Raw genomic sequence first — 22,778 nt, 5'->3', positions numbered from 1 at the left:
GAGGGCAATGGCACACCTGCTGTAACAGTGTTATGGTACCAACGGGATGGATAAAGCCAGAAACTAGTCATCAGTGTTGAAAGACAAAAGGACAACCAGTCAAATGCTACTCAACACGTAACCAACGACAGTAAAAGATGTCTTCAGTAGCACCCTAAAGAGGGCAGACTGTATGGAAGGCCCATGAAAAGTATCATTTTTCAATACCAACTTCAAAAACAAGATCGTAGCATTTCATTATGTATAGATATATAGATATATATATATAATATACTCATCTTTTCATATATAAATCTACTATGAACAGACAGTAAATACACAATTGTCCATCATTATACAAAGTAGAAACATTTGCAACCCAGCCCTCCCACAAAAAACCGTGAACCCAGAAAACATAGTCACGTACTGTCTCGTAAAAAACGGATCTGAACCCTCGCCTGCTGTGAAGTGTCTCAGCTTTACAATGTAACAGAGACAACCAAACAACAATACAAAGGTACACGAAGAAGACACTGGAGTCCACTGACAGGCCAGCAAAACCAGAAGAAAACAACAAAAGGTAGAGTAGTCATTGACAAACGTGTGTGGCAGGAATACTCAGGAGATGGACGTCCAATGCACAGGAAACAGGAAACACCGCAGCGCTCTGCTTCCTGTTCGCCGACCAAATACGTTAAACGTGATTAGCTTGCAGGTGAAACAAAGGTGAGCGAAGGTCGTTGCCCAGGGGTCAAACACAAGTTGGAGAGGTGGTTACAGTCAACTTCTGCACACAGGGACAGTTTTATCAAACATCAACTTGCACATGTATTCTTTAAAAAAGGACAAAAAATGAGCATGCAATTATGGCTTTTTTTTTACCTGGCTCTGTTTGTGGGCTGTATGGTTCGGCTCCGATAGCCAGTTTAGTTTAAGTTAAAAGGCAGGGTGGGTAATGTACAATATTAAAAGTTGTTCTTACATTTAGTAAAAGTCCCTTTACAGGCCGACAGCAATCAATAAATCAAATGCTCAAAGACAATATTGATATTGTTTATAGATTTGAGAACATGTTGGGAGGATTCAGCATCCAGAGCAGAATCTGAGCTACATGTGCTCTTCAAAGTTGCACGTGTAATCATTGTGCATGGGCGTATCCCACTGGCTGGGTCACTGGTCAAGAGAAATGGAAGATTAATAAAACAAATTAAATAAAGAACTATAAAAATATGCATCTCCAGGAGAATGTTTACAAAGAGCAGCTTGTGCTCCACTGTATATGAACAGATGTACACACACCTGCCTCACAGCACTTGACATTTGGAGAGCAGATGTGTCGGGACTACAGATGTTGAACCAGCTGTGAGAGCCCGTGCAGCCCTGGAACAAGTCTGGAATATCCCAGGTGGTTTTGTCGTTGTTACCACAGAAACACAGTTGTCTTAAAGCGATGGCCGCTTCAACACATTGGCCCATATGAGTTAACGGTTATTCCCCTCTGTTCCTCTGGGTAGGGGGTTGTCACAACATGTATCTAAGGTGCAGCCGGTCCTCCAAGACGTTCCCTCTGGCTACGGGGACCGGATCTGATACATGGTTCCACTGAGTAATACGAATCAAAACTGGAACTTCCTTTGAAACTGAACCACCTCCAACTTGTGGCTGGGAACTAAACCTTCTAAAATAATGTAGGCAAACAAGGAAAGATGGAGGTACAGGGAAAGACAGCAGGCTGCTTGCAGGGAATTATAGGTTAACATGCCAAGGTACTCCAGTCTATGTGCCAACAACATGCAGGCATTGAATGTCTTGCCAGTATAGAAATATTTAAGGGGTCCGGGAGAAGAGGCCTCGTTCCAAAACCTGTTTTTTTAAGGCAAAGCTCTTTCAGTAGAGTTCAACAGAAAATCCACCAGGTTTAAAAAATTTAAAAAAGGCACGGACGCACAGTCTTTCACTGTCAGTCATTTTGGAATCAGAAAACCCGCCGACATTTCTCATCTCATCTTCAACCACCTGTAAGAAATTCTACCACTTTGTTCCATTTGTCCGGAAATCTTAAAATAGCAGAGATGATTCATCCACGAGGAGTCACAATCACAAGAGCTCCGGTGGTTTTTTGATGAGAAGTGAGAAGGTGACGATCAAGCGCAGAAAGAACAGAACAATTAGTAAAAGTAGATGACGACGGATCGTTCTCCGACTGGCATTCAAAAAGTACATAATGTCTAGTGTTTTAAAAGCACTGGCACTCGAGGTTGTCATTGTGGTACGGTGGAGTCGGTCCTCTTACATCCAAGGTCTTGAAGAGACGATGCAACGCATGTACGCTGATCAGTCTGTGCACTGCTGATCAGCGGACGCGGCGCTCGTCTTCAGTGTTCCGTTTTGCCTCCGAGCGCCACGTTCACCAGCTCTGCTCGTTCTCACCCGCAACAACACGCCGACTGGGGGGGTGGCAGGGGTGAGACACGGGAGTGGCATTTACATTGACACCGACTGGGTGAGGACACTGTCAAAGATGAAGACTGAAAGGTGATGTTTCTTTACATGGTAGCTTCCTCTTCCATGGGTTCCTCTTCAGCCCTGGGGAAACAATGATACCGTAAACGATAATGCCACAATAAAGAATTGCGTACAACCAAATTACCGTCATCAAAGAACAGGTAGTGAGAGACGACACTAATTTCTTTCTGTGTGTTCCAACACGGACAACTTCACGCAACCTCACGTCACTTTTAAAGGGTACGCAGGAAAACGCTAATTAGCCTTCTTGACGAGAGTTGGAAGAGAAGATTGATACCAACCCCCTCCTAGGAGAGGTACTGATCTTCTTGTCTAACTCACGGCAAGAAAGTGAATACACTTATTCCACTAAAAAGGCTGAACTATTCCTTTAAACCACACATAGATCACACTGTGTACCTCTTTCCAACAAGCTTGTTGGCGACGGACAACGAGGCCATGGCGGAGACGGTCTCAGCCTCCTCTGCGTCACGCCGAAGGGCTTCGCTCAACGAGCAGCCGAGGGTGGAGGCGGAGCGCTGCAGCGAGCGCCAGTATTTACCTTCGAACGACAAGCACAGGGCGAAGGTCAGATGCTTCGCCTCAGAGAGATCTAACGAGCGTGGCTCTACAGGTTTCGCATGTGGAATATTAACAGATATAATATCGACAGATGCTACGCATAAAGTTAGTCATTAGACTAAAAATTAAATCATATATCATTCAATTAGATAAATACCATGAAATAAAATCTGATGTATTCTGTAAGTAGGTTTAAATATACCACTCACTGTGTATTTCAAGAACTTTCTCCATCGAGTGGACAGCGTTGGCATTCGGTATCTGTTGCAGCACCTCGTCAGGAATGGGGTCCAACTGGAAAAAATAAAAATGTCATCACTTCATCAATTTATCCTATAGACCTTTGTGTGAAACACATACACATATGAATTCTTGAGGTAAGGCCAAACACTTGTTTTTGTGAGGTTACAGTGATCTTTGACCACCAAATCCGAAGCAATCCATCCTTAAGTCCAATGGAAGCTTCTGACAAATTTGAAGACACTCCCTAAAGGTGTTCCTGAGATATAGCGCTCGCGAGAATGGACCAGACGGACGAAGAAGCCCAAAACATGGCTGTCACGGGCCCAGGCATAACAACATCAAAACACTTTTTCCACCAAAAGCGATTTGCAGCGTCCACTAGCCACATCTTTGAGACACTCACATGCTGAAATGTAACTGCCGGGTCATACATCTTGACAGTGTACCTCTGCCTCCTGAGAACACAAGCTAAGTGCATTCAATGTATCACGGCATTTTTATTTTTATGTGTGTTCAGAAGCGCCGCTCCAAAGCACAGCAGAAACCTCACTTGAACTAATGTGGTTCCCTCCTGGTTTTAACGGATCTCTTTTGAATGTGGACCACAGCCCGGTGTTGAATCCCTCCAAGGAGGTGGGGAGCTGAGCTCGAGCTGCTGACACAATAGAAAATAGAACTGCAGATGCACAAGCTCCTCCCACTCACTGAGAGCTATGCTACTCTTTGACACACACACACTACAATGTGTGCTTTGTACTGTGTCCCACTCTTAGGACACGTTCTCACGCACAGACGCATGCACACGGAAACCTACTTGCTCACGCATACTCATGCACACACTCAACACTCAAACACACACACACCTCAGGAAGTACAGCTAAGCATGCAAAACTCTCCAAGCCACAATTCAGAGGAAACAGGGCTATTCCCCAACCCGGAACGATTCAATTTCCCCTTTGGTCGATTGCACGTATGACACTTTCTCATTCTCCCATTTTGTCAAACAGGCCCATTCAGCTCTACATTCCAACACAGACGACAAGCATCCTTTTTCTGCTTCATCATAACCCCCAACGAAATATAGGACCAACGGAGAAACATGTAAAGAGAGACATAGAGGAAAAGCTTGGCCAGAGATGTGGGAGTAGAGCGCCAGAGAGAAAAGGAAAAAGCCATCGTCTGTGCGTCTCGCTTGGCCGAGGCTGGAAGTTTTCTCTTAATTAAAACAAATAGTGTGTGGGAGGGGTCAGCGGGGGCGGAGGCAAGAGGCAGTCTGAGGAGAGGGATACTTTAATCCTGCTGTGGCACGACAGGCTACATAATGCATAGAGGACGAGACAGAGGTGCGTGCGCACAGTGACACACTTGTATTTATATTGGGTTATTTGCTCTTTGACTGACACTCATCCAAATCAACTGACAAACATGTCAGAGGAGTGGGCTTAATTGAGCCTTCACTAAGCCCCGCCCCCCTTGCTACCCCACCAAGCTGTCAGAGCTACTGTGGAGCCTGCACTGTCACTAACGGGACACCCTATAGAAATATAATCTCATTTTTGGAAAAATCCAGGACGTCAAACTGATTCAGCCGTGAAAAATAGATTAAAAAGACAAAGATTGAAGCTACAGTTCCGATTACAAGTGAAAGAAACGCCAGAACATGCCTTTAGAAACGTATATCTCCATCTAACCTCTCCATTCAATGTGCTTGCCCAAGCAGGCGGAATTTAGCTATACGGTTCAAAACTTTATCCACGCAGTTACTAATTTTTTCTCATTGCAACAGATATGATGAGCCCTCAAGGAACCGCCCTACTGTTCAAATAACAAAAAAGGGTGTATGTTGGTACACTATATGCTATAACATGTAAGATGTATCAAAAGAAGATAGGTGCGATAACAATAGTGCTCTAAAGACACCTGTCTGGTCGCCATTAGTCTGTTTCCATTGGCTTACCGTATTTTCCGCACTATAGGGCGCACTGTCAATGAATGGTCTATTTTCGATCTTTTTTCATATATAAAGCGCACCCGACTATAAGACGCATTAAGCGAAACAAAACAGTCAGTCAGTCAAACTTTATTAAACGTGTTCACAATAATTTCGCCAGAGTTGAAATATTTCAACTTCCAACGCGAGTTGCAAAAGTTTCGCAACTCGCCAGCCAATCAGCGTTGAGATGCTCCGCCCGTTGGGCTGCTGCTGCTAGCGCTGGAAGCGGAAGTTATCGAGTCGGAGTCGGTGAAACTCCCCGAGCTGTGTGAGCCTACGGGTGATGTTATGAACCCAAACACCAGGGCGTTAGATGTTCCGACGTTTATGGGATGTCCACAACAAGTATAAAGCAGAACTAGTGGTTATTTCGACCGTGGTGGATGGAGGAAATTATAACTGTTTTTATTGCGAAAGACACAAATGAACACAACTTGACTGGCGAATAAACTGACGCGAGTTATAAAGCTGTTTGGTGTGAACGCACCATAATGCTGCAAGCGGTGCGGCTTTGTAGTTTACCAAAGTCGTACTAAAACATTTTGACAGAGCGCCGTGTACCACACAAAATCGCTTCGAGGTCAGTAAGCACAACCAGAATTAATTCATAAAAAAGGCGCTCCGGATTATAAGGCGCACTGTCGTTTTCTGAGAAATTTAAAGGCTTTTAAGTGCGCCTTATAGTGCGGAAAATACGGTATATATCAAATGAAAAAGCACTTTTCTAAGAACCACTGGAAGCAGAACTGTCCATTTCAACTCTGATTATAACCGGAGCGACTTTTTAGTGTCATGCTGTGTTCAGACTGACTAAATTACAGAGGCTTCTGGCAAAGCGCCATCAACCTGCCAGGGACTGCAGATGCATATTGACATGATGGCAAGGTCCTGCACAAGTTGCCAGAAGACATAGACCATGTAAACACTTGAAAGTGCACACTTTCATGAATCAGGATTCATTCATTTCTCAATTGATTGGTGTCAATCTACGGTTTGACTGACGATTGGGAAGCAACTTCAAAAAGCTGGCACCTGGGACAGCGGCTCAGAGTTGCCAGCTATGGAAATCGTCTTGCAGAGGACTTGGAAGGTTCAGGCCGTCCAGAGAACTTTGATTGTGGCTGAGGTGGGAGACAGGAGTACTTATGTATCACTCCCATCCCCCAAAAATTCCCAGCCACTCTGGGGACTCAAACCATCACTCTTTCAGACAAATCTTCTCAAACATTCACCATCACCCTAGCCAGTCCCAGCTCAGCACAGCCCAGACCAGACCAGACTAGCCCAGCTCCCTGTCGGAGCAGGGTCAGGGGTTCTCTGGGGTTTCGTGGGGTTCACTACAGAGTAGGGTTGGAGGGGGGAAGCCTGTCAGCTTGATTGACAGCTGGGCCTCACGCTTATAAACTTTAATGGCTCTTGTCAGGGTGCTCCAGGGGCCCCCACCTGACAGGTATGGCAAACACACAGACATGCATGTGCACTATATACAAGCACACATTTGTCTGCCACATCATCCATGGCGACATTTCTGTTTATTTGAGTTTGTGGTCCTGGCTGTGCCTGGACCTCGGCAACTTTATACCATCAGATGTGCCGCAGTCTTTGAGAGACCGGGAGAGAGTAATGCCCTTTAAGGATGGTTTGCTGCCACTGTGCTGATTTATTTCAGAGGAAGTCTATTTCTCTGTGTGACACGGCCGTCCAAACGCACCAGACACGGGCCAACAGGGAACGCCATGAGCAAAGAGTGAGGAATGTGCCCCGGTAAAAACATTCCAGAAGGGAGGCTTTAACCAAAACAGTGGGGAGAGGAGGAAATCCACTTGTTCAGCGAAAGAAAAGTGCACAAGGCACCCACTGTTTACGGTTGTGTCCATGTGCATATGTTGGCAGTCTCTAAAACTGGTTGATTATGTTATGCTAACTGGACATGGTAATGATGTGTATTGTGCAAAGCCAATGACCTTTTCGGAAAGGAGGTGTACGTAGTCGGGGGCTGGTGATGAATACTCAGGCCCTAGAGCGGTACAGGTGAACTCGAGCGTCTTACTGTAACTGGAGTGTAAACACACCGAGTAACCTCATTGACAGCTGGTAGCAATTAGCATATTAGCCTGTTGTTTATCAAATAATTGCTAACAACCGTGCTCCGAACCGGGCCAACATCTGTTTGCGAGCAATCATCAATTAGTCCCGAGTTCAGAGTTGACTGGTGTAGTTGCCAATGCATCATTCATGAGCTATTTAACTAAAAAGACTTCACGATTACGCACTACAGTGGTGGGGGTGAATTAAAGAGCCTGTAAAGTCCATTCAGCAATTTCCATCCCTCTCTTTCCCAGCTAATTTGAGCTGCTTTCAAAGGAAACCTAAAGCTCATTATGGCAAAAGCTTGTCTTAACCTGCCAATAAAAGTGCAAATATATCCCTCGCACTAGCGAGCAGTAAAACACTGGAAGTACACAGGAGGTGAAGAGGGTATAAGGAACACCTTTAGGATATTTTGACCAAAAGCTGCCTCTTTAGAATGCCAAACAACAAAACCATTAATTATATAGTAATTATATAATTATAGATGAATTTTAATAGGCCCTTTACTGAATATAAGACACTGTCTGTGGGCTTTGCGGCATTATGTCAATTCTAAATACTTTTTTTTTTTAAAAACCCTTCTGTACTTGTGCAATAGAGCATTGGTTAGTCCAAACTGTTAGAACAAACAGCAAGCCTAACCGGCATATACAGTATAATTCAACCCACATTTCATGGTTTAAGCTACAGTATATACTACAGTTATGGTAATGTCTTGGGTTCTGGACAGCTCCAGACAATACAAACCCTCGGGCAGTTTTGAATCTTTCTAAACAAAAGCACAGCTGACCAGCTAATGCAGCTGTGGTCCCATGCCTGAGCCTACTCATTTTGCTCCATTCAGTCGGCCCCCACACACAGAAATAACCCATAATAACTCATAACACTCAGTGGACACATTCAAACAAGTCCAAACTTCATTCGAATGTTGGCCAGATTTTGGCTTGTTGGTCAAACTGGTGAGGCTACATAAACCTTATATTTTATATAAGTCTTGTTTTTCTTATTCTGATTCCATTCGCCATCTGAGGCCATTGCCAGACATTGTCAGCAAAGAAAAAAAGGAAAGCAAAAAAAAAAAGGCCTTTTATCTCCCTCCAGCTCAATCCCTCACTGACGTTTTCCAGCTACATTCCAAGTTCATTACAGAGACCTTCGCTGAGATTATGATAAAAACACTTGCTTCCTGCCATTTTGATCTGATCAGGGACATTTTAGCCTCTCTTTTTCCCCTTTGCTATCAGTTATCAAAGCTCCACACAACTGAAGGATCTGCCTTTGTTCAAACAGCTGACATCACTTGCTGCCAAAAAGCCAACCGGGGCAAGTCATGAGAACTCCACTTCTTGATTTGCTTTGTTCGTCAATCTATCAAAGCCATCTTCTGCTAGTGGGGCTTCTGTCATAACTTTGATTGTTTCGATGTAAGTTTAGCTGAAACCTCACAAACGACTTTTTTCAAATGTACCTCTATGATATATAAAATGATGCATATCAGAAAGCAATATAATCAAGTTTTCTAAACCTGCATATGATTAAGAATTCATAATCTTCCAGACTTTGAAGACCTGCAGAGGTAGCGTTCTCTGTGCAGCTGCTTTATGACAATAGCTTCATCCTTTCTACTTCAAATGATTACTCCATTTCCCTATATTATCTGATCCCGGGGCCCAGGCTGACCCCACTGGAAGAGGTGTGAGGGTAACCAGATGTGTACCAGTGAGGGGGCCCCCGGGTGAGAGGGTGAGAGGGGTGTCCTGCAGGGCTGATTCAATTGACGCTCCCTGCCTCCTGCCTATTTTCACATTTCCAGCTCCCCATGGCACCCATCCAGTGACCTCCTCCAAACCCCTGCTGAGGCCGGCGCTCTGCAGGCTGAAACCCAAGAAGCAAACCCCCCGATCCGGTTCATTATTTTTGCAGCAGGGCGGTACTGTGAGTAACGAGAGCGTCCTTCAAACTGGAAGTCCCGAGTACAAACCTCCGTGACAGCTAAAAGCATCCGCCCTGCTGAAGTGTCCTTGAATTCCTGAATCCTTACCAGCTGTAATGGTAGTGTTGCTCTATGACTGAGTCACTGGTGGGCACAGTGCAGGTAAACACAAGTTATTAGATGAAGTCTTTAGTCTGTGCATATCCCCTCCTATGTTGGACCAGCAGAGCGGTTAGTTTTCTGTGACTGGTTTGGCACCCAGCGAATGTTTTCGAAAGCATTTAAGGGTTAACAGCGTTGCCTCGTATTCCGCTCTGCTTTAACTAAACACCAGTATGACCAGCGGCCCTTTTAAGTTCCTGCATGGTAAATCTGTCTGCACTGGTCAGTGTCTGCATGTTCCACCCAACAGTGGGCTGGTTGGTCACAGTGACAAGAGTTTTTATTAATGTGTTCTTATGTTATTGTTCTATTTGTTTTGCTCTCACTCCAAGATCCACATGGAACACGGCCACGCTGTTTTTCTACGATTCCAAGAACTCATTTATAGCTCGAGCTGTCAGCTGGGCTGGAACCAGAGGACTAGGAATGTACAGATATCACCTCCAACAAGGCAGATAGATACAGATTCAGAGCGAAGCATGGAAGTACATATCAAATCGGTAACTTCTATTCATGCAGGCTTCGTTTGTTTTCAAATCAAGGCGGACAAAAACATTATTTTGTCCAATGGATACATTTAATGGAACACAACAGTTGTTGGCTTACTTCTGAATTAGTGCCACCTTTACGCCAACAGATAGTCCAAGGTTAGTTTCAAAACAAAGACAATGGCAAGAGTGACAATGTTTAATTGTCCCAAGACATTGACCATGCACGGTCTTTCATAAATTCCACACCAATTCATTGTTCCTCCATATTATGATGCCCACAATAAAGTCCAACAACGAGTCTCCCTTTATTCTCTGTAAGCTATTGTGTGTACCGAATGAGAAGTGTAGACCCGTGTGCATCAGTGTAACTGTTCTGGGCGTCTCACTGGGCAGACGGTAATGGCTTTAGCAGGACCAGTAGCCATTCCAATGCTACTGGCACTACGGGTGTGCTCGTGGCTGGGCCTGCAACAACAACACTTGAGACTTGCTCCGTTTTTTTCAAAATAAAGTGTCTGTCTGGATATTCATTGTTTATGTGTGGTGATTTCTGACTTGGCATTCTTGGGGCTAATATTATTGCCAAGTAGAAAAGCATTTGCTCTCTTTACGTCATTATTATTCAAAAAGAGTGAATTGGCTTCAAGGTGTGTGCACTTCTCAGGCATACATGTGAAATATGCATTCACCATTCCCATTGCATTGTCTTGAATTGAAGAAAACCCTATGACGCCCACTGTATTAAATACAGTTACGAATTTATACAACCCACTCGAGCTGCCCCCTCGTTGTCGTTGTCGATCGAGTAATTGTCATTTTTGTCCCAAGTCAACGAAGATTTCTTTCGTCGATTCGTCCTCGTTTCATGCTTTTTTTTCAGGCTGAATGACTTATTCCCAATAAACGTGTGAAGATATCTCTGGTAAAAACAAGATTTGAAGTAATGCTTTGGTGTGTTTCTTTGTGTAGAAGCTCAGTTTTACGTATGTTTTTTCGATTAAATCAACTGCTCGATTAGTTGACAAAATGGTTTAAGCACTGGTCGAATAAGAATGTCTTTGGTCGAGGACAGATCCAGTCACTCAAGTAACATGTAAGACGTGGGCACAACAGAATTTCAGACAGAAACGGAGACTCAAGATAAATAACAAGCAGGTATTATGCAGCTATCTCACTCTTCTCTTGGCTGTATGCCTCCATGCAAATGTGTAGATTTGTCCCTGTTCATTAGTGGCCTGGGATGACATGGATTGTGAACAAAACAGCAACAGATTAGTGGTGGACTTTAGAGACACCAGTGTGCTCGGACCCTGTTTGTGCAGAAGTATGTGCGCAAACAAACAGGCACACCTTCTTTTCTCCCCTAAAGCTCTACAATCTCCGTTCTGTACAACAATTCAGTAGTCTTTTAAAAATAAAAGCACGGAGATATCTTTGATGCACAATCTCGGGGGGGGTTGGCGGGGATGAGACTGAGCAGCCTGTCCAAAAAAGCACTCCAGCCTCTCCATTAGCTGGAAGAAAAGAGTGGGCGGCTGTGAGGAGTTGCTATTCTGTTGTGCGCCATGAATCACAGAGGGACGATGTTTGTTCAGTTCCTCGGCCCAACCTACCCACTCCCACAATTAGTCTTCTGCCTGGAAATCCTCTCCCTCTGACGTGTTTGTGCGTGTGTGTGCGTGCGTGTGTGTGTGTGTGTGTGGGGTGTGTGTGTGTGTGTGTGTGTGTGTGCGCGGCGTTGACTTCCTCTTTAGAGACGGAGAGAACTATGGTTTTGGCTCAGATGAAAGAGTACAAGTTCGGCCGGTATTTTTAACTCTACATATCTGTGTAACAGGGCCATCGAATCATCATGCTGCACCTGTGTTCGTTCAGGACGAAATTAGGGTAGACACAATCTCAATGTTGCGAAGAATGTAAATATTACAGCCAAGAGGTGGACTTTTTTTCCAGTTTAAAAGGATAGTTTGGGTGTTTTGTAGTGGGTTTGTGTGAGGCACCGTCATCAGCATGGCGATCGGCACACCTCCGGTTTGGAGAAACAGACAAGGGAACGGGCACGGGAGCAAGAGGGAAGGTACCGATGTGGACGGGGGCAGCACCAAGTGTTTTACTGCTACACTGATTATGGATAACTATCCCAAACAACCCAAACTACATAAAATACATTTCATGCTCACTTATTTGTAGCGTGTTGACTTTGAAACTCAGACAAAACAATTTGCTTCCGGAAATGTAGCCAGGAATAAAAATGACCAGCAACATGAGTGGAACTTCAAATGTCCCGCCGGCAACACAAATAAACCAGATGCTCTTCATCTGCCCCACATGTTCATGCAATAAAACATAAAACTTAATCAAGCTCATTAATGCATTCATTCGAACAGACTTCTGAATCCACATGGTCACCTTGTTTTCCATATTGCTGGTATTAATGTGAATTTATAGTCTCAGGGAAAAATCCAACATGACAGGAATATGCCATTTTATGCTGCAGGGACTAACCAGGTCATCATTTCTAAAGGTTTTATCCCTCAGTCCCTTTTAATCTCACACCAGCCATAGATTTAGTCCACAATTCCAAATGTATTTGTCCAGTCTTAGTGCCTTGCTCAAGATAATGTTTGCTAGTAATGTATCCCTCCGCCTCTTGGCTCTCGTCTTACCTCATTGCCAAGCAGAGCAGAGACGCAGGCTTCAGAGGCATCACATATGGCCGTGAGGTCGTGACCTCCCTCCAGGGCAAGCACCAACCGGCCGCCTGCCAGACCCATCAGCTGCCTGGTCAGGTAGCCAAAGCCTGGACACGGAGGAAATGACAGCAGAAGAAGAAGAAGAAGAAGAATGAGACGGGGGAGCGGTGCTGTTCAAGCTCTAACTTCCCTTTTGGATATTGATCAAAGAAAGAAGAATAGAGAAAAAAGGGGGTGACTGCATCAGAGAGAGGAAGAGGGAAAGAAAGCGCACTGTGGATTTACTGGGGGGCAAAAAAACAAGCCATAATATGAGCCAGGTTTAATTTTAATAAGTGTGGCTTTGCGTTTAGGCTCGTCAGTCTTTGATCTTTTGCTCTCAGGATGAGGGGAGTTTTAATATATGCATTCAGCCATACTTTCTTCTCCCCTAAATTCTCCCCATATCCCCCTCTTCCTGCAATCCTCTCTAACCACCCATATCACCCCCTTAACAACCAAGACCACTGGTCTTATTTGAGATCTGCGGGATGGTTTTAGAAAATCTCTCTGCTGGCACGCCAAGGTCTCGTTCGGAATACGCAAGTCGGAGGCACAAAATAAACACAGAGGCGTGTGTTTGTGCGTCTTTCCTTCTATATTTTGATGCATTGTACAGGCAGGGGATGTGAAAGTCATGAGTGAGACTGTGGTGGGCATGCGTTTACACGTGTATGTATCTTCTGAAAGTTCTTAAGAGACTTTTTATCTACGGGTTAGACAAAAAAGAATGATTAACAGGGTAACTGTGGTCAGCACTTACATTTGGCTGTCAGCTTGTATCCACCCAGGGGTGGAGCATGTCCGTCGACCGCATCAAAGCCCGAAGATACCAGAACCACGTCTGGGGCAAACTCGTTGGCAATAGGCATAACCACCGTTCTGAGAAAAAAACAAAAAACAACAAAATAATGTATTTACCGATGGAGTAGAAGAGAAGCCTCCTATATCCATCCAATAATTGTGGCTTTACTGTAGTGGGGCCTATCAAAAAAGTAATGCTGCATTTCATCAACGGAGATTCTTGCAGCTGCAACAGTAACATCTATTTAATGGGCTGAATGACATACTGAATGAGGGCTACAACCAAGTGTGAAAGTAAACAGAGAGATTCAAGAGGTACAAGCAGTGGCGCACTGAGATCTCAACCATATTTGATAAAGCTACGCATCCCATAAAACATATTTTACAGCATTGCTCTCTCCTGCCAAATAATCAGAAAATTGTGATGTCGGAAGAATGATCGCTGCAGGCAAGCTAAATGCATAGTGGTGGCTAGAGGAGGACTACTGTAATGTATGAGGACTATTCACATATGCACATGGAGATATGCCTTTAGTGCACTTACTGTCCTTGTGATGATGATTGGTGTATGCTGCAACCAGCAGAGATGCTACATGTCTCTGGTGCTGTAGTTTTATGTGTTTTTTCTCATGGTTTTCAAAGCAAACATTTATATGGAAATGGTGGCATACACTTCTTGAAGTGAAAAGAAGTTTGGACATTTGGAGGCAGCAATGCACTCGAACATCCTTAAGTAAAAAGGGTAAACAGAAGGGCAGATATAATTGTGTGCGTATCATGTATGTGTTTTAATCATCCAGGGTCATTCTACCTCTGGATGGGTGTGGTCAAAGAGGGCTGTTTGTGTACAGCCTTCCTCTTGCACACAGCTGGTAGGGAGGGAGTGCTTGTGTGCAAGGCGTCATGCACATAAATCCAATCAACAGTGGGGTACAGTGTAATGATTCACTGCAAGTTGTGGCCGGAAAATCTAGTCCGGTTTGCATGGTGACCCCGTCAGAAAGAAACGTGGGTGTTTTTTTCACAGAGGGATTATATTAGATCATATAGCCTAGTATTAATTCATCAGCTTCATTTTATTTTTGAGGAGGATGAACGCAACTTTTTTTTAAGAAAGGTATCCAATTAACAACCTGGTTGTATAAACATTAATTTAATAAATGTCAAAATATTGTCAGCTAAACAGCTCTGAAGACGTTTACACATCAGCATTTGTTTTTGGAGTGAATTATGTTTTTAACTGTGCTTTTCGTCATTAGTACTTTCACATATTTTACTAAAAGGCAACTCATTAAAGCGGCTGAGGATATACAACTATTTACTAGGTTAAATCCCTGTCGTCGGCCCTCTGGCTGCACACATCTATTTGATTCTTTTATTATATCGCAACTGTTGCAAATTTGCATCGCTGCCGGTAAGGACAATTGGATCTCTGTTTGATCCACTGCCATCAGGAAGAAGATTCAGGACTATTAAAACCCGGACTAACAAGCTGAGGAACAGCTTTTTCCCCAGAGCGGTTTCCTCCATCACCCCCACCACACCGGACAGTGCTGCGGGGGGACACAAATAGACAATAACACAACACTTTGTCACTTTTAAGCCATTGCTGCCTGTGTTTTATGTTTTATTTATTTTTAAATGTCTTGTTTTTAAATCAGAATGTCCTGTCTTAAATGTTTTTATACATGTTTTTACCTGTTACTGCTGTACTGACTGAGTTGCCAACTTAATTTCGTTGTATGTGTTTTACAATGACAATAAACATCCTTATCAACTTATCAACTGCAAAACATTCCCAGGTGAGTGTTTCAAATGTTCCAGTAGTTTATTTGTTACGCCTCCCCCTTGTGTAACGGGTCATAAATAGTTACAGTATATACTCCCCAGATGGCAAAACAAGTGTTTCTTTTAGATTTGCTCAGAGGGGCACAGGATTTTTCTGGCGGTCTGGGATATTAAGGCAAGTAGTGTTTTGGTGAGGTCTACGAGTGACGGAGTACCACAGGGCTCCGTCCCAGGTCCTCTGTACTTTGCTGACCACAGGAACACGGTGCTGGTCTGCTGGCGGTGGGGGAGCAGCGTGCCCTGAACTCCGGAGGCCACCGTTTTTTCTGGCCCTTGTTCACCACCAAATTATAACCCGAAACTGTGCACACCACACCCACCACCACAACACAACACCCATACGTACACACAGCTGTCTGAGGGAGAGGCGAGAGGTAGTACTCAAAGCTTATTGGTAGTCCCAGACAGAAAGGACACACTGAGTGTGTGCGTCACTGTGTGTTTTGCATCTGGCAATATTTCAGAGGAAAACGTCATGTAAAGAAGCTGAAGGAATAGGACTGAGGAAAAAGTTGGAGGGAGTGAATTGAAGATATCGAGAGCAAAATGATTACACAGAGAATGAAAATAGTTCTGTTAGCATTACGGCAGGTGCAAATGGATCTAAAAAGGGTAACACCATCCGTTGTTCCACCACTTCATAAACTTTGAATTAGACTTTTATGACAGTTGTGTGAAATGAACGACCACTCTGCTCAGGGAAGTAAATATTTTTCATCGCACACGGTGCATGTGCGTCCGTCCGCCTACTTACCAACTTACATACGCACACAGAGCTCGGGCCCGTTAACATTTGGGCCATAAAAGACTAAAAGGAGGCGGCCACAGGCACGCATGCTGACACGCGGCGCGGGGGGAAACCTTGACCGCCAAGGATACTTGAAGCGCTGAGGGCTCCCCCACACCCCTCCTCCAACCTTGAACACAGACAAGAGACAGTTTTGGTCACGGTGAAAACTGTTGGTGTCATCAGTTCCAGCCCCCACCACTCTGGAATAATATCCTGACATGTAAGGAAATAAAACCCCACAGGAATCAATTAGCAGACGGGCATAAAGGGAAACCAGTGGTTTTAGGCAAGACTAATTATGTGTGAATCAGAGACTATGTATGTGGAGATGAATAAGCCTTTTGTGTTCATTAAGGGAATGGAGAGTTTACGACTGAGCTGTAAGCTACGTGGGCATCCTGAGTGAACAGGTTGCGATCTAAACCGCTGCTGGCTCTCCCACATCCAGATCTTACTGTGAGAGGAATTTCTTGGGGAGGCAAACTTTTGTTTAGTTTGTTTCGGTTTTTGGCAATCGTCATCCACCGTGATTGCAAATGCAACAGGTTAATACAGCGGTAGGTTTTAAAGCATAGTGATATACGTATTTTGAGCCAATGAAAAATTCCTCTCCAGAGACTACTCATCTTTGTGGAATTCCTCCAGTACCTAATTTATCCTTTTTCCACATTTTGATTATGGTTTCTGGTCCAAAGTACTCCAGGATTCTAACATTGAGGGCAAAGGGCTGACGTGTGGTATTGGTGGCGGACCACAAGCTGTAGATTAGACTTCTAAACAAACGTCAGCATCAAGTATCAATTCAAGTGTGCTTTGTTAATATAGAGTAGAATAAACTAATCATCTAATGTTATAAAACACAATTCCATTTCTGCCAAACACATATAGTATCACTCCAATAAAAAGAGTGTGAACACATCTGCGGTCAAGTTTATGTTCGGCAAAAGTGTGACAGGATGTTTTTAATTCTAACGCATAATATTTACCAAAAGATAATTAACCATTAACAGCTGGGATTTTAGCAGTTATCATTGGAGAGGTTCAACCTCTGCAGTTAAGGGCCAGGTGAACAAAATATAGACTCTGTCCTTTAGAGGGAGTACTGTTCATCATACCAGTAAACAAAGGGTTAAACTGCAGAGTTTCCTCCTCCGTTCATAAAAAAAAGGGAAAAGAAAGCAGAGGAGAGCGGGAGGGGGAGAATAAGAGAGCGAAAAACTCACACACGCACACTTACACTTCAAAGCCCTGTCATCTGGTGCTGCGGAAAGCTGGTTTGAATTAAGTTTAATTCTCCTCCTCTCTCGTCTTTCTCAAGTTCATGGTATAAGAGGGAGTGAAAGGAGGAGGATGAGGAGGGGGGGGGGAGAGAGAGAGAGAGAGAGAAAGAGGGAGAGATGGTGCTTCTGGTTTTCATTAGGGCCAATTTTCTTATCTTTTTTCTCTGTGCTTTTCTGGAGACTCAGACTTGATCCCCTGCAAATGCAACGTGGCACAGGCCAGCGGAGGAATGGGAAGGTGCCGGCTGCAAGGCACGCATCGGAGAGGGAGGGAGGAGAGGACCACAACACACAGATACACGCAGAGATTGAAAGAGAGAGAGAGAGAGAGAGAGAGAGAGAGAGGCTGTCTGTATCAGATGTCCATGCGTGCATGTGGTTGTAAATGTGTACGCACATTGATGTGAAAGCTGCACGCGTGAACGTTTGTGTCTGTGTTTTGGTGCTCATTCATGCATCTTCATGGAAGTTTAAACCAGGGCCTTTTGCATTTGGGAGCTTGTGTGCAGCATGTGCACATGACTGTCCAGTATCTGTAACCACGCTTCTTTGTGTGTGCGGCAGATCTACGAGCTGTGAGACAGGCTTGCTGCTGTCCTGTGGGGCCTATGAATTGTCCAAACCTGCGATAGCCTCGGGGGAGTAATAGCGCCGGGGCCTGAGGGGACAACACACCCACAACATGTGTTCTCTTTCACTTTGGATCTTTTCCATAACTTTTCATTTAATTACCTACATTTGCATAAACGGAAAACATAAAGGGAGTACAAGTGTCTTGACGTGTATATATGGATGCATACTATACCCTAACAAAACTACTGTTTCAAGTGGTTACAGATTCATGTTTAGAGAGCGGGCTGGTGAAACGACTCAAATAAGCACAATATACAGTCTTTATATCACAAGGAGTACTACACAGCCTGGGCAAACAGTAATACATGTCAAACGTTTATGTGTAAACTGTATTTTCTGAGGCAAACCAGTAACACTGCAGTGTGTTTTAGTGCTGGAGTAGATTAACACTCCTTCAAATTTAAAAGGAACATCTTTATTTTCATTTGTACACTATATATTTGTGTATATTGTGTCTGCTTTGTGTGTCAATATAGATGGAGAAAATAGTCTACCAACTCCTGTGTGAAGCATACTGCACTGGCTTACTGGCTTCAGTGACAGATTATAAATAATATCGGTAGAATGATATACGTTTATTAGGGAGTTGTCATCGGTGCATTCGGCACACATGGGTAGAATGAGGAGGATGAAGGGAGAAGAGACCATAAAAAGTGAGGAGCGGGAGAGTGAGCGGTCTGGGGTGCATTAACGGGCCAAGGTGTGCTTCCGGGGGCTGTGAGAAGACAGTGGCCTGTCGGTTTGATGCGTTTGGCCTGGGGCCAGATGGACACGCGGTCGCAAACACAGGCTCATCTTCAAAGAGTCTGTGTCGGTGGTGAGTCCACGGTTGTGGTGTGTCTATGATCTGCACCTGTGTGTGTGTGTGTGTGTGTGTGTGTGAGGTTATAAATAGCTCAAGAAAGTGGACCTAATAGAAATCCGAAAGTGGACCGAATAGAAATCCGTCCTGCCATTAGGAGGAGCTCCACAGCCCTCAATAGATCATTTGTCAAACTCCTTGCTGCAGAGCCTTCCCTCCCAAGTCACTTTCAGGGCAGATAGCACCACCGAATCAGCCCCTCAGTCGCATTGTGTCTCTAAAAGTAGCAGGTGACATCAGTGTCTTACCTAAATGCAGCCAGGTACTCTGCATCGCTCATGGGAGGTTCCAGTCCTCCAGTAAAGGCCATGTTCACATTGAAGCCCTCGCCTGCCCCACTGCCCACCTACACCGACACACAGAAACACCACTGGGTTACTTTGTGCAACAGGAGTGGCAGGCCGCCGGCAGAGAGACAGACCGGTGTTCCTCCCCACCTCGTCAGGCGCTCCACTGCCGGGGAAGAAATTCCCGTCATCGTAGCGATGCAGCGACAGGTAGAGAATGCTGGGGTCTGCGTAGAAGGCCTGCTGGGTGCCATTGCCATGGTGAACATCCTGGAAACATTGGGGGGGGGGGGGGGGGCGGGAGAAGGGACTGGTTAGGGCAAAAATATCTTGGGAAGATGTGTCATTAAAATTAGAAACATAACAGAGGCGGTCACCACCTGCTACGATGTCCAAAAGGGATGGTCAGCAGGATTCAATAAAAACCCTCAACTTCAAAAAGATATTCACTTTTGCCAGCAAGACACCATCAATTGAATTACCTCATTGTCTACATCCCGCTTTAATATGCTGATCCTAAAAATGTCGCCGTTGGCTGCCGTGGCATGACATTGAGTTTGCTCGCAGCACTAAAGGTCGCCCTCTGACAGACGGACAGGAAATGAAAAGGCCCTTCAAAAGCTTTTGGGAATGGCCTTGACCAGCAAGGCACACCGCCGAGGAGCAGTGCTCCTAGACACGGCCGAGGCTTTGTCCCACCTCCTTAGAGAAAATACTTTGGCTCTTTTATTTATTTATTTTTTTTTAAAAAGGGACATCTGACCTAAAAAGTATTATAACGTATATTAAGCATAACAAGTACAGCATACAGTTTGTGGCTGTTGTGCTGTATTCACAATTCAGTTGTCGTTTTAAACTTGTTTCAATGTGGTTTATTTAACAAGGTCTATGGCAACCACTTTCTGAAAATAACAATAATGTGAAAACCATTTTATTTTTACTGCCACCCCAACAACACTTGTGGTGTCCATTCCCTCAGTAGACGGTTATTTAACAAGCAAACCATTGAATTGCACGAGGAACTCACCCAGTCCACGATGAGGACTTTACTGACATTGAGTCTCTGCTGCAGCAGCTTGGCTGCTATGGCGACTGAGTTGAAGTAACAGAAGCCCCTGAAAGTGGACAGCAAGAGGACGGCGCTATTAACTTATAATGAAATTATAATGTATGTACTGTGACAAACTATATCTCACTGTGAGAACAACACAGCACACAAGTAGAAGCTTTGATATGACAGCATGTTACAACATGGAACGCAAGCTGGCTGAGCTGAACAGAGCTCCTCAAGAGAAGTGAGGGAGAAAATAAATAAAATAACTGTTGTTAAAAATGCTATGAAACAAGCTGTAGCTGATCTTTCTTTTGGTTGCATTTACTTACATCGGCGTGCTCTCCTCAGCGTGGTGTCCAGGTGGTCGGACTACAGCAAAACCATTCTGTTGGGGGGGGAAAACACAATTCACAAAGCCCATTTAATCACGGCCCACAGAAGTTGATTTGGTCTGACCCTAAACCTGCTCACTCTAATCTAATGACACATACTTTCTCTCGGAGAGGTCAGAAAATGACAAATACGTACATGAAAACTACATTTATTTAATCTTATGACCTCCCGTCGACAAAGCGTGTCAAGCAAAACCAAAACTAATCCTTTAAATAAAAAAATTCATAAAAAGCCCTCAATGCCTTCGTTCAAGATTTAAATAAGAAAGTGTGAGCGCACAGAGAAACAGATGTTTACATCGGGTCAGTTGAGGGAAGCTTTGTTAAGGCAGGGACCTGCGGGACTCCAAGCAACTGTTTTTGGGGGCTGCCACTGCTATTTGGGGACATTAGATAGATGTTTGGGCTGATGCAGAGCGAGGCCAGCCTGACTAATGATGTTGAGTCAGCTGCTGTGGATTAGCAGCCAGCCGGGAGTTTACTGTAGAGACAACTGCCTCAGCTGCTTTGGAAGACACTCATTTAAAGCGGGCTGCATGATATGTATGTAGGTGTATGAGAGAAAAGGGGAAGGTGGATTGTGTCTCGATGAAGAAGAAATTATAACAATGGATTAAAATAGACATGGGTGGAGGAATAGAGAGCAGTGTGTGAGTGTGCACGCGGTGTCGAGTTATTCTGTGGAGTTTGGCTTGTGGAGGATCTTCAGAAGACCATCTGTGTGTGTGTGTGTGTGTGTGTGTGTGTGTGTGTGTGTGTGTATGCACATGTGTGTGTGAATGTGTTTGTGTGCGTGTATACATGTGCATGCGTGTGTGTTAAGATCAGGTTAAGCTGAGGGCAAGTCAATACACGTGAACTTTAACCCTATATTATTCCAACACATTCTCACTCACAGCACGTCAAATGCTGAAGCTCGGTCCTGCGCTTCTAACGGCGCCGCTCAAGGTTCCCCTCCAGCGAAACGCGGCAGGGACTGCTTCCACATGTTATGCAAATGGTGTCTTTTCAAAAGGAACGTCTGTTTTCACAGGGTTAGGTCTAGGCAAGAAAACACTTAGTGAGGCTCAGGAAAAGAGCGTGGTTAAAAACGCCACTGACCAACCGTCGGTGTTTGACGAGTCTGGAGTGAGACCGTTTTGGTTCAATTTGGTGTTTTTCCTCCTGGAATGTGCGATCCATTTGATTTACCTCTGAAGCTTCGATATTACCGATCACACAATGTTCTAGACATTGTGGACTCTTATTTCTTCACAGTAACCCTGCCCGTGAGTAGAAAAAGTACTTAACGCAAGCACATACAGTAAAAAAACATGGCGTGCTACTGTCTCTCAGAGGAACGTCATTAGTCTGTGGCATGCTGGTGCTAAGCTAACGCTAAGTGCGACGGCTGCTCTGCAGGTGGCTGTGGTGTAATGCCAATAAAACAGGCCTGTTAGTGGGGGCTGCTGGCATTTGCAGTGCCCGTGAGCCGGGCCTCCCTGCTGGGTTCAAACAGTGAGCAGCCATCGCCACAGACACAGGAAGGCTGGCTGGTGGGCAAAGCATGACGGGGGCGGGGATGTCTGTCTGGGAGGTGCTAACGAGACTTTGGGGTGGAGGGTTCTGGCAGGAGGTGTTCTTGAGGTGTTTGGAGGCGTGAATGGGGAGTCCAGCGCTAGATGGCTGTAGTCGCTGTTGGCCGTGACAGGGTTCGAGTAATCCATTAGCGACTAAAATCCAGCCCTTCCCAGTGCTAGCCATGGATTTATCTTGGTAGGGTCCATCTGAGCTTTGTTTCGTGTTGCTCCATCTTATTGTCGCGGTTATGAAATGCCTTTAGTCCCTAAAAATCAAGCCCAGCAAACAGCCGGGACTTAGCAGCTCATTTGACCCCGTAGTATCCGAACTGACCTTCAGTTCTCCCGAGGCTACTTTGAAGACCAGCTCCACCACCGAGCCGACGGCCAGACGAGCCGCGCTGGATGAATGGACCTCGTTCCAAATGGTGTCGTTGTCCACCTGCAAACACACAGAAACACATGCAGGCATTTGTTGTTTATATCACATTATTAAAGTTGGCAACAAAACATGCAGCTTCATGCTGTTTTTCATTCATTTAGGGACTTCAAATGGTT

General features: G+C 44.7%; 1 protein-coding gene across 1 annotated transcript in view; it reads right to left on the bottom strand.

Moving 5' to 3' along the window:
* Positions 1-1,018: 1,018 nt before the first annotated feature.
* The window catches only part of hdac4 (histone deacetylase 4), a 103,373-nt gene continuing 81,613 nt past the window's right edge, over positions 1,019-22,778 (bottom strand). The window contains 10 exon segments of the mRNA XM_034561397.1: positions 1,019-2,565; positions 2,905-3,046; positions 3,276-3,360; positions 12,646-12,779; positions 13,475-13,593; positions 19,177-19,274; positions 19,366-19,485; positions 20,243-20,330; positions 20,599-20,654; positions 22,555-22,662. Of these exon segments, the coding sequence (XP_034417288.1) occupies positions 2,526-2,565; positions 2,905-3,046; positions 3,276-3,360; positions 12,646-12,779; positions 13,475-13,593; positions 19,177-19,274; positions 19,366-19,485; positions 20,243-20,330; positions 20,599-20,654; positions 22,555-22,662 (990 nt within the window). The 3' untranslated portion in view covers positions 1,019-2,525.

The sequence above is a fragment of the Cyclopterus lumpus genome, chromosome 21, assembly GCF_009769545.1.
Source record: "Cyclopterus lumpus isolate fCycLum1 chromosome 21, fCycLum1.pri, whole genome shotgun sequence".
Classification (NCBI taxonomy): Eukaryota; Metazoa; Chordata; class Actinopteri; order Perciformes; family Cyclopteridae; genus Cyclopterus; species Cyclopterus lumpus.
This window is presented reverse-complemented; position numbering and strand designations above follow the sequence as displayed.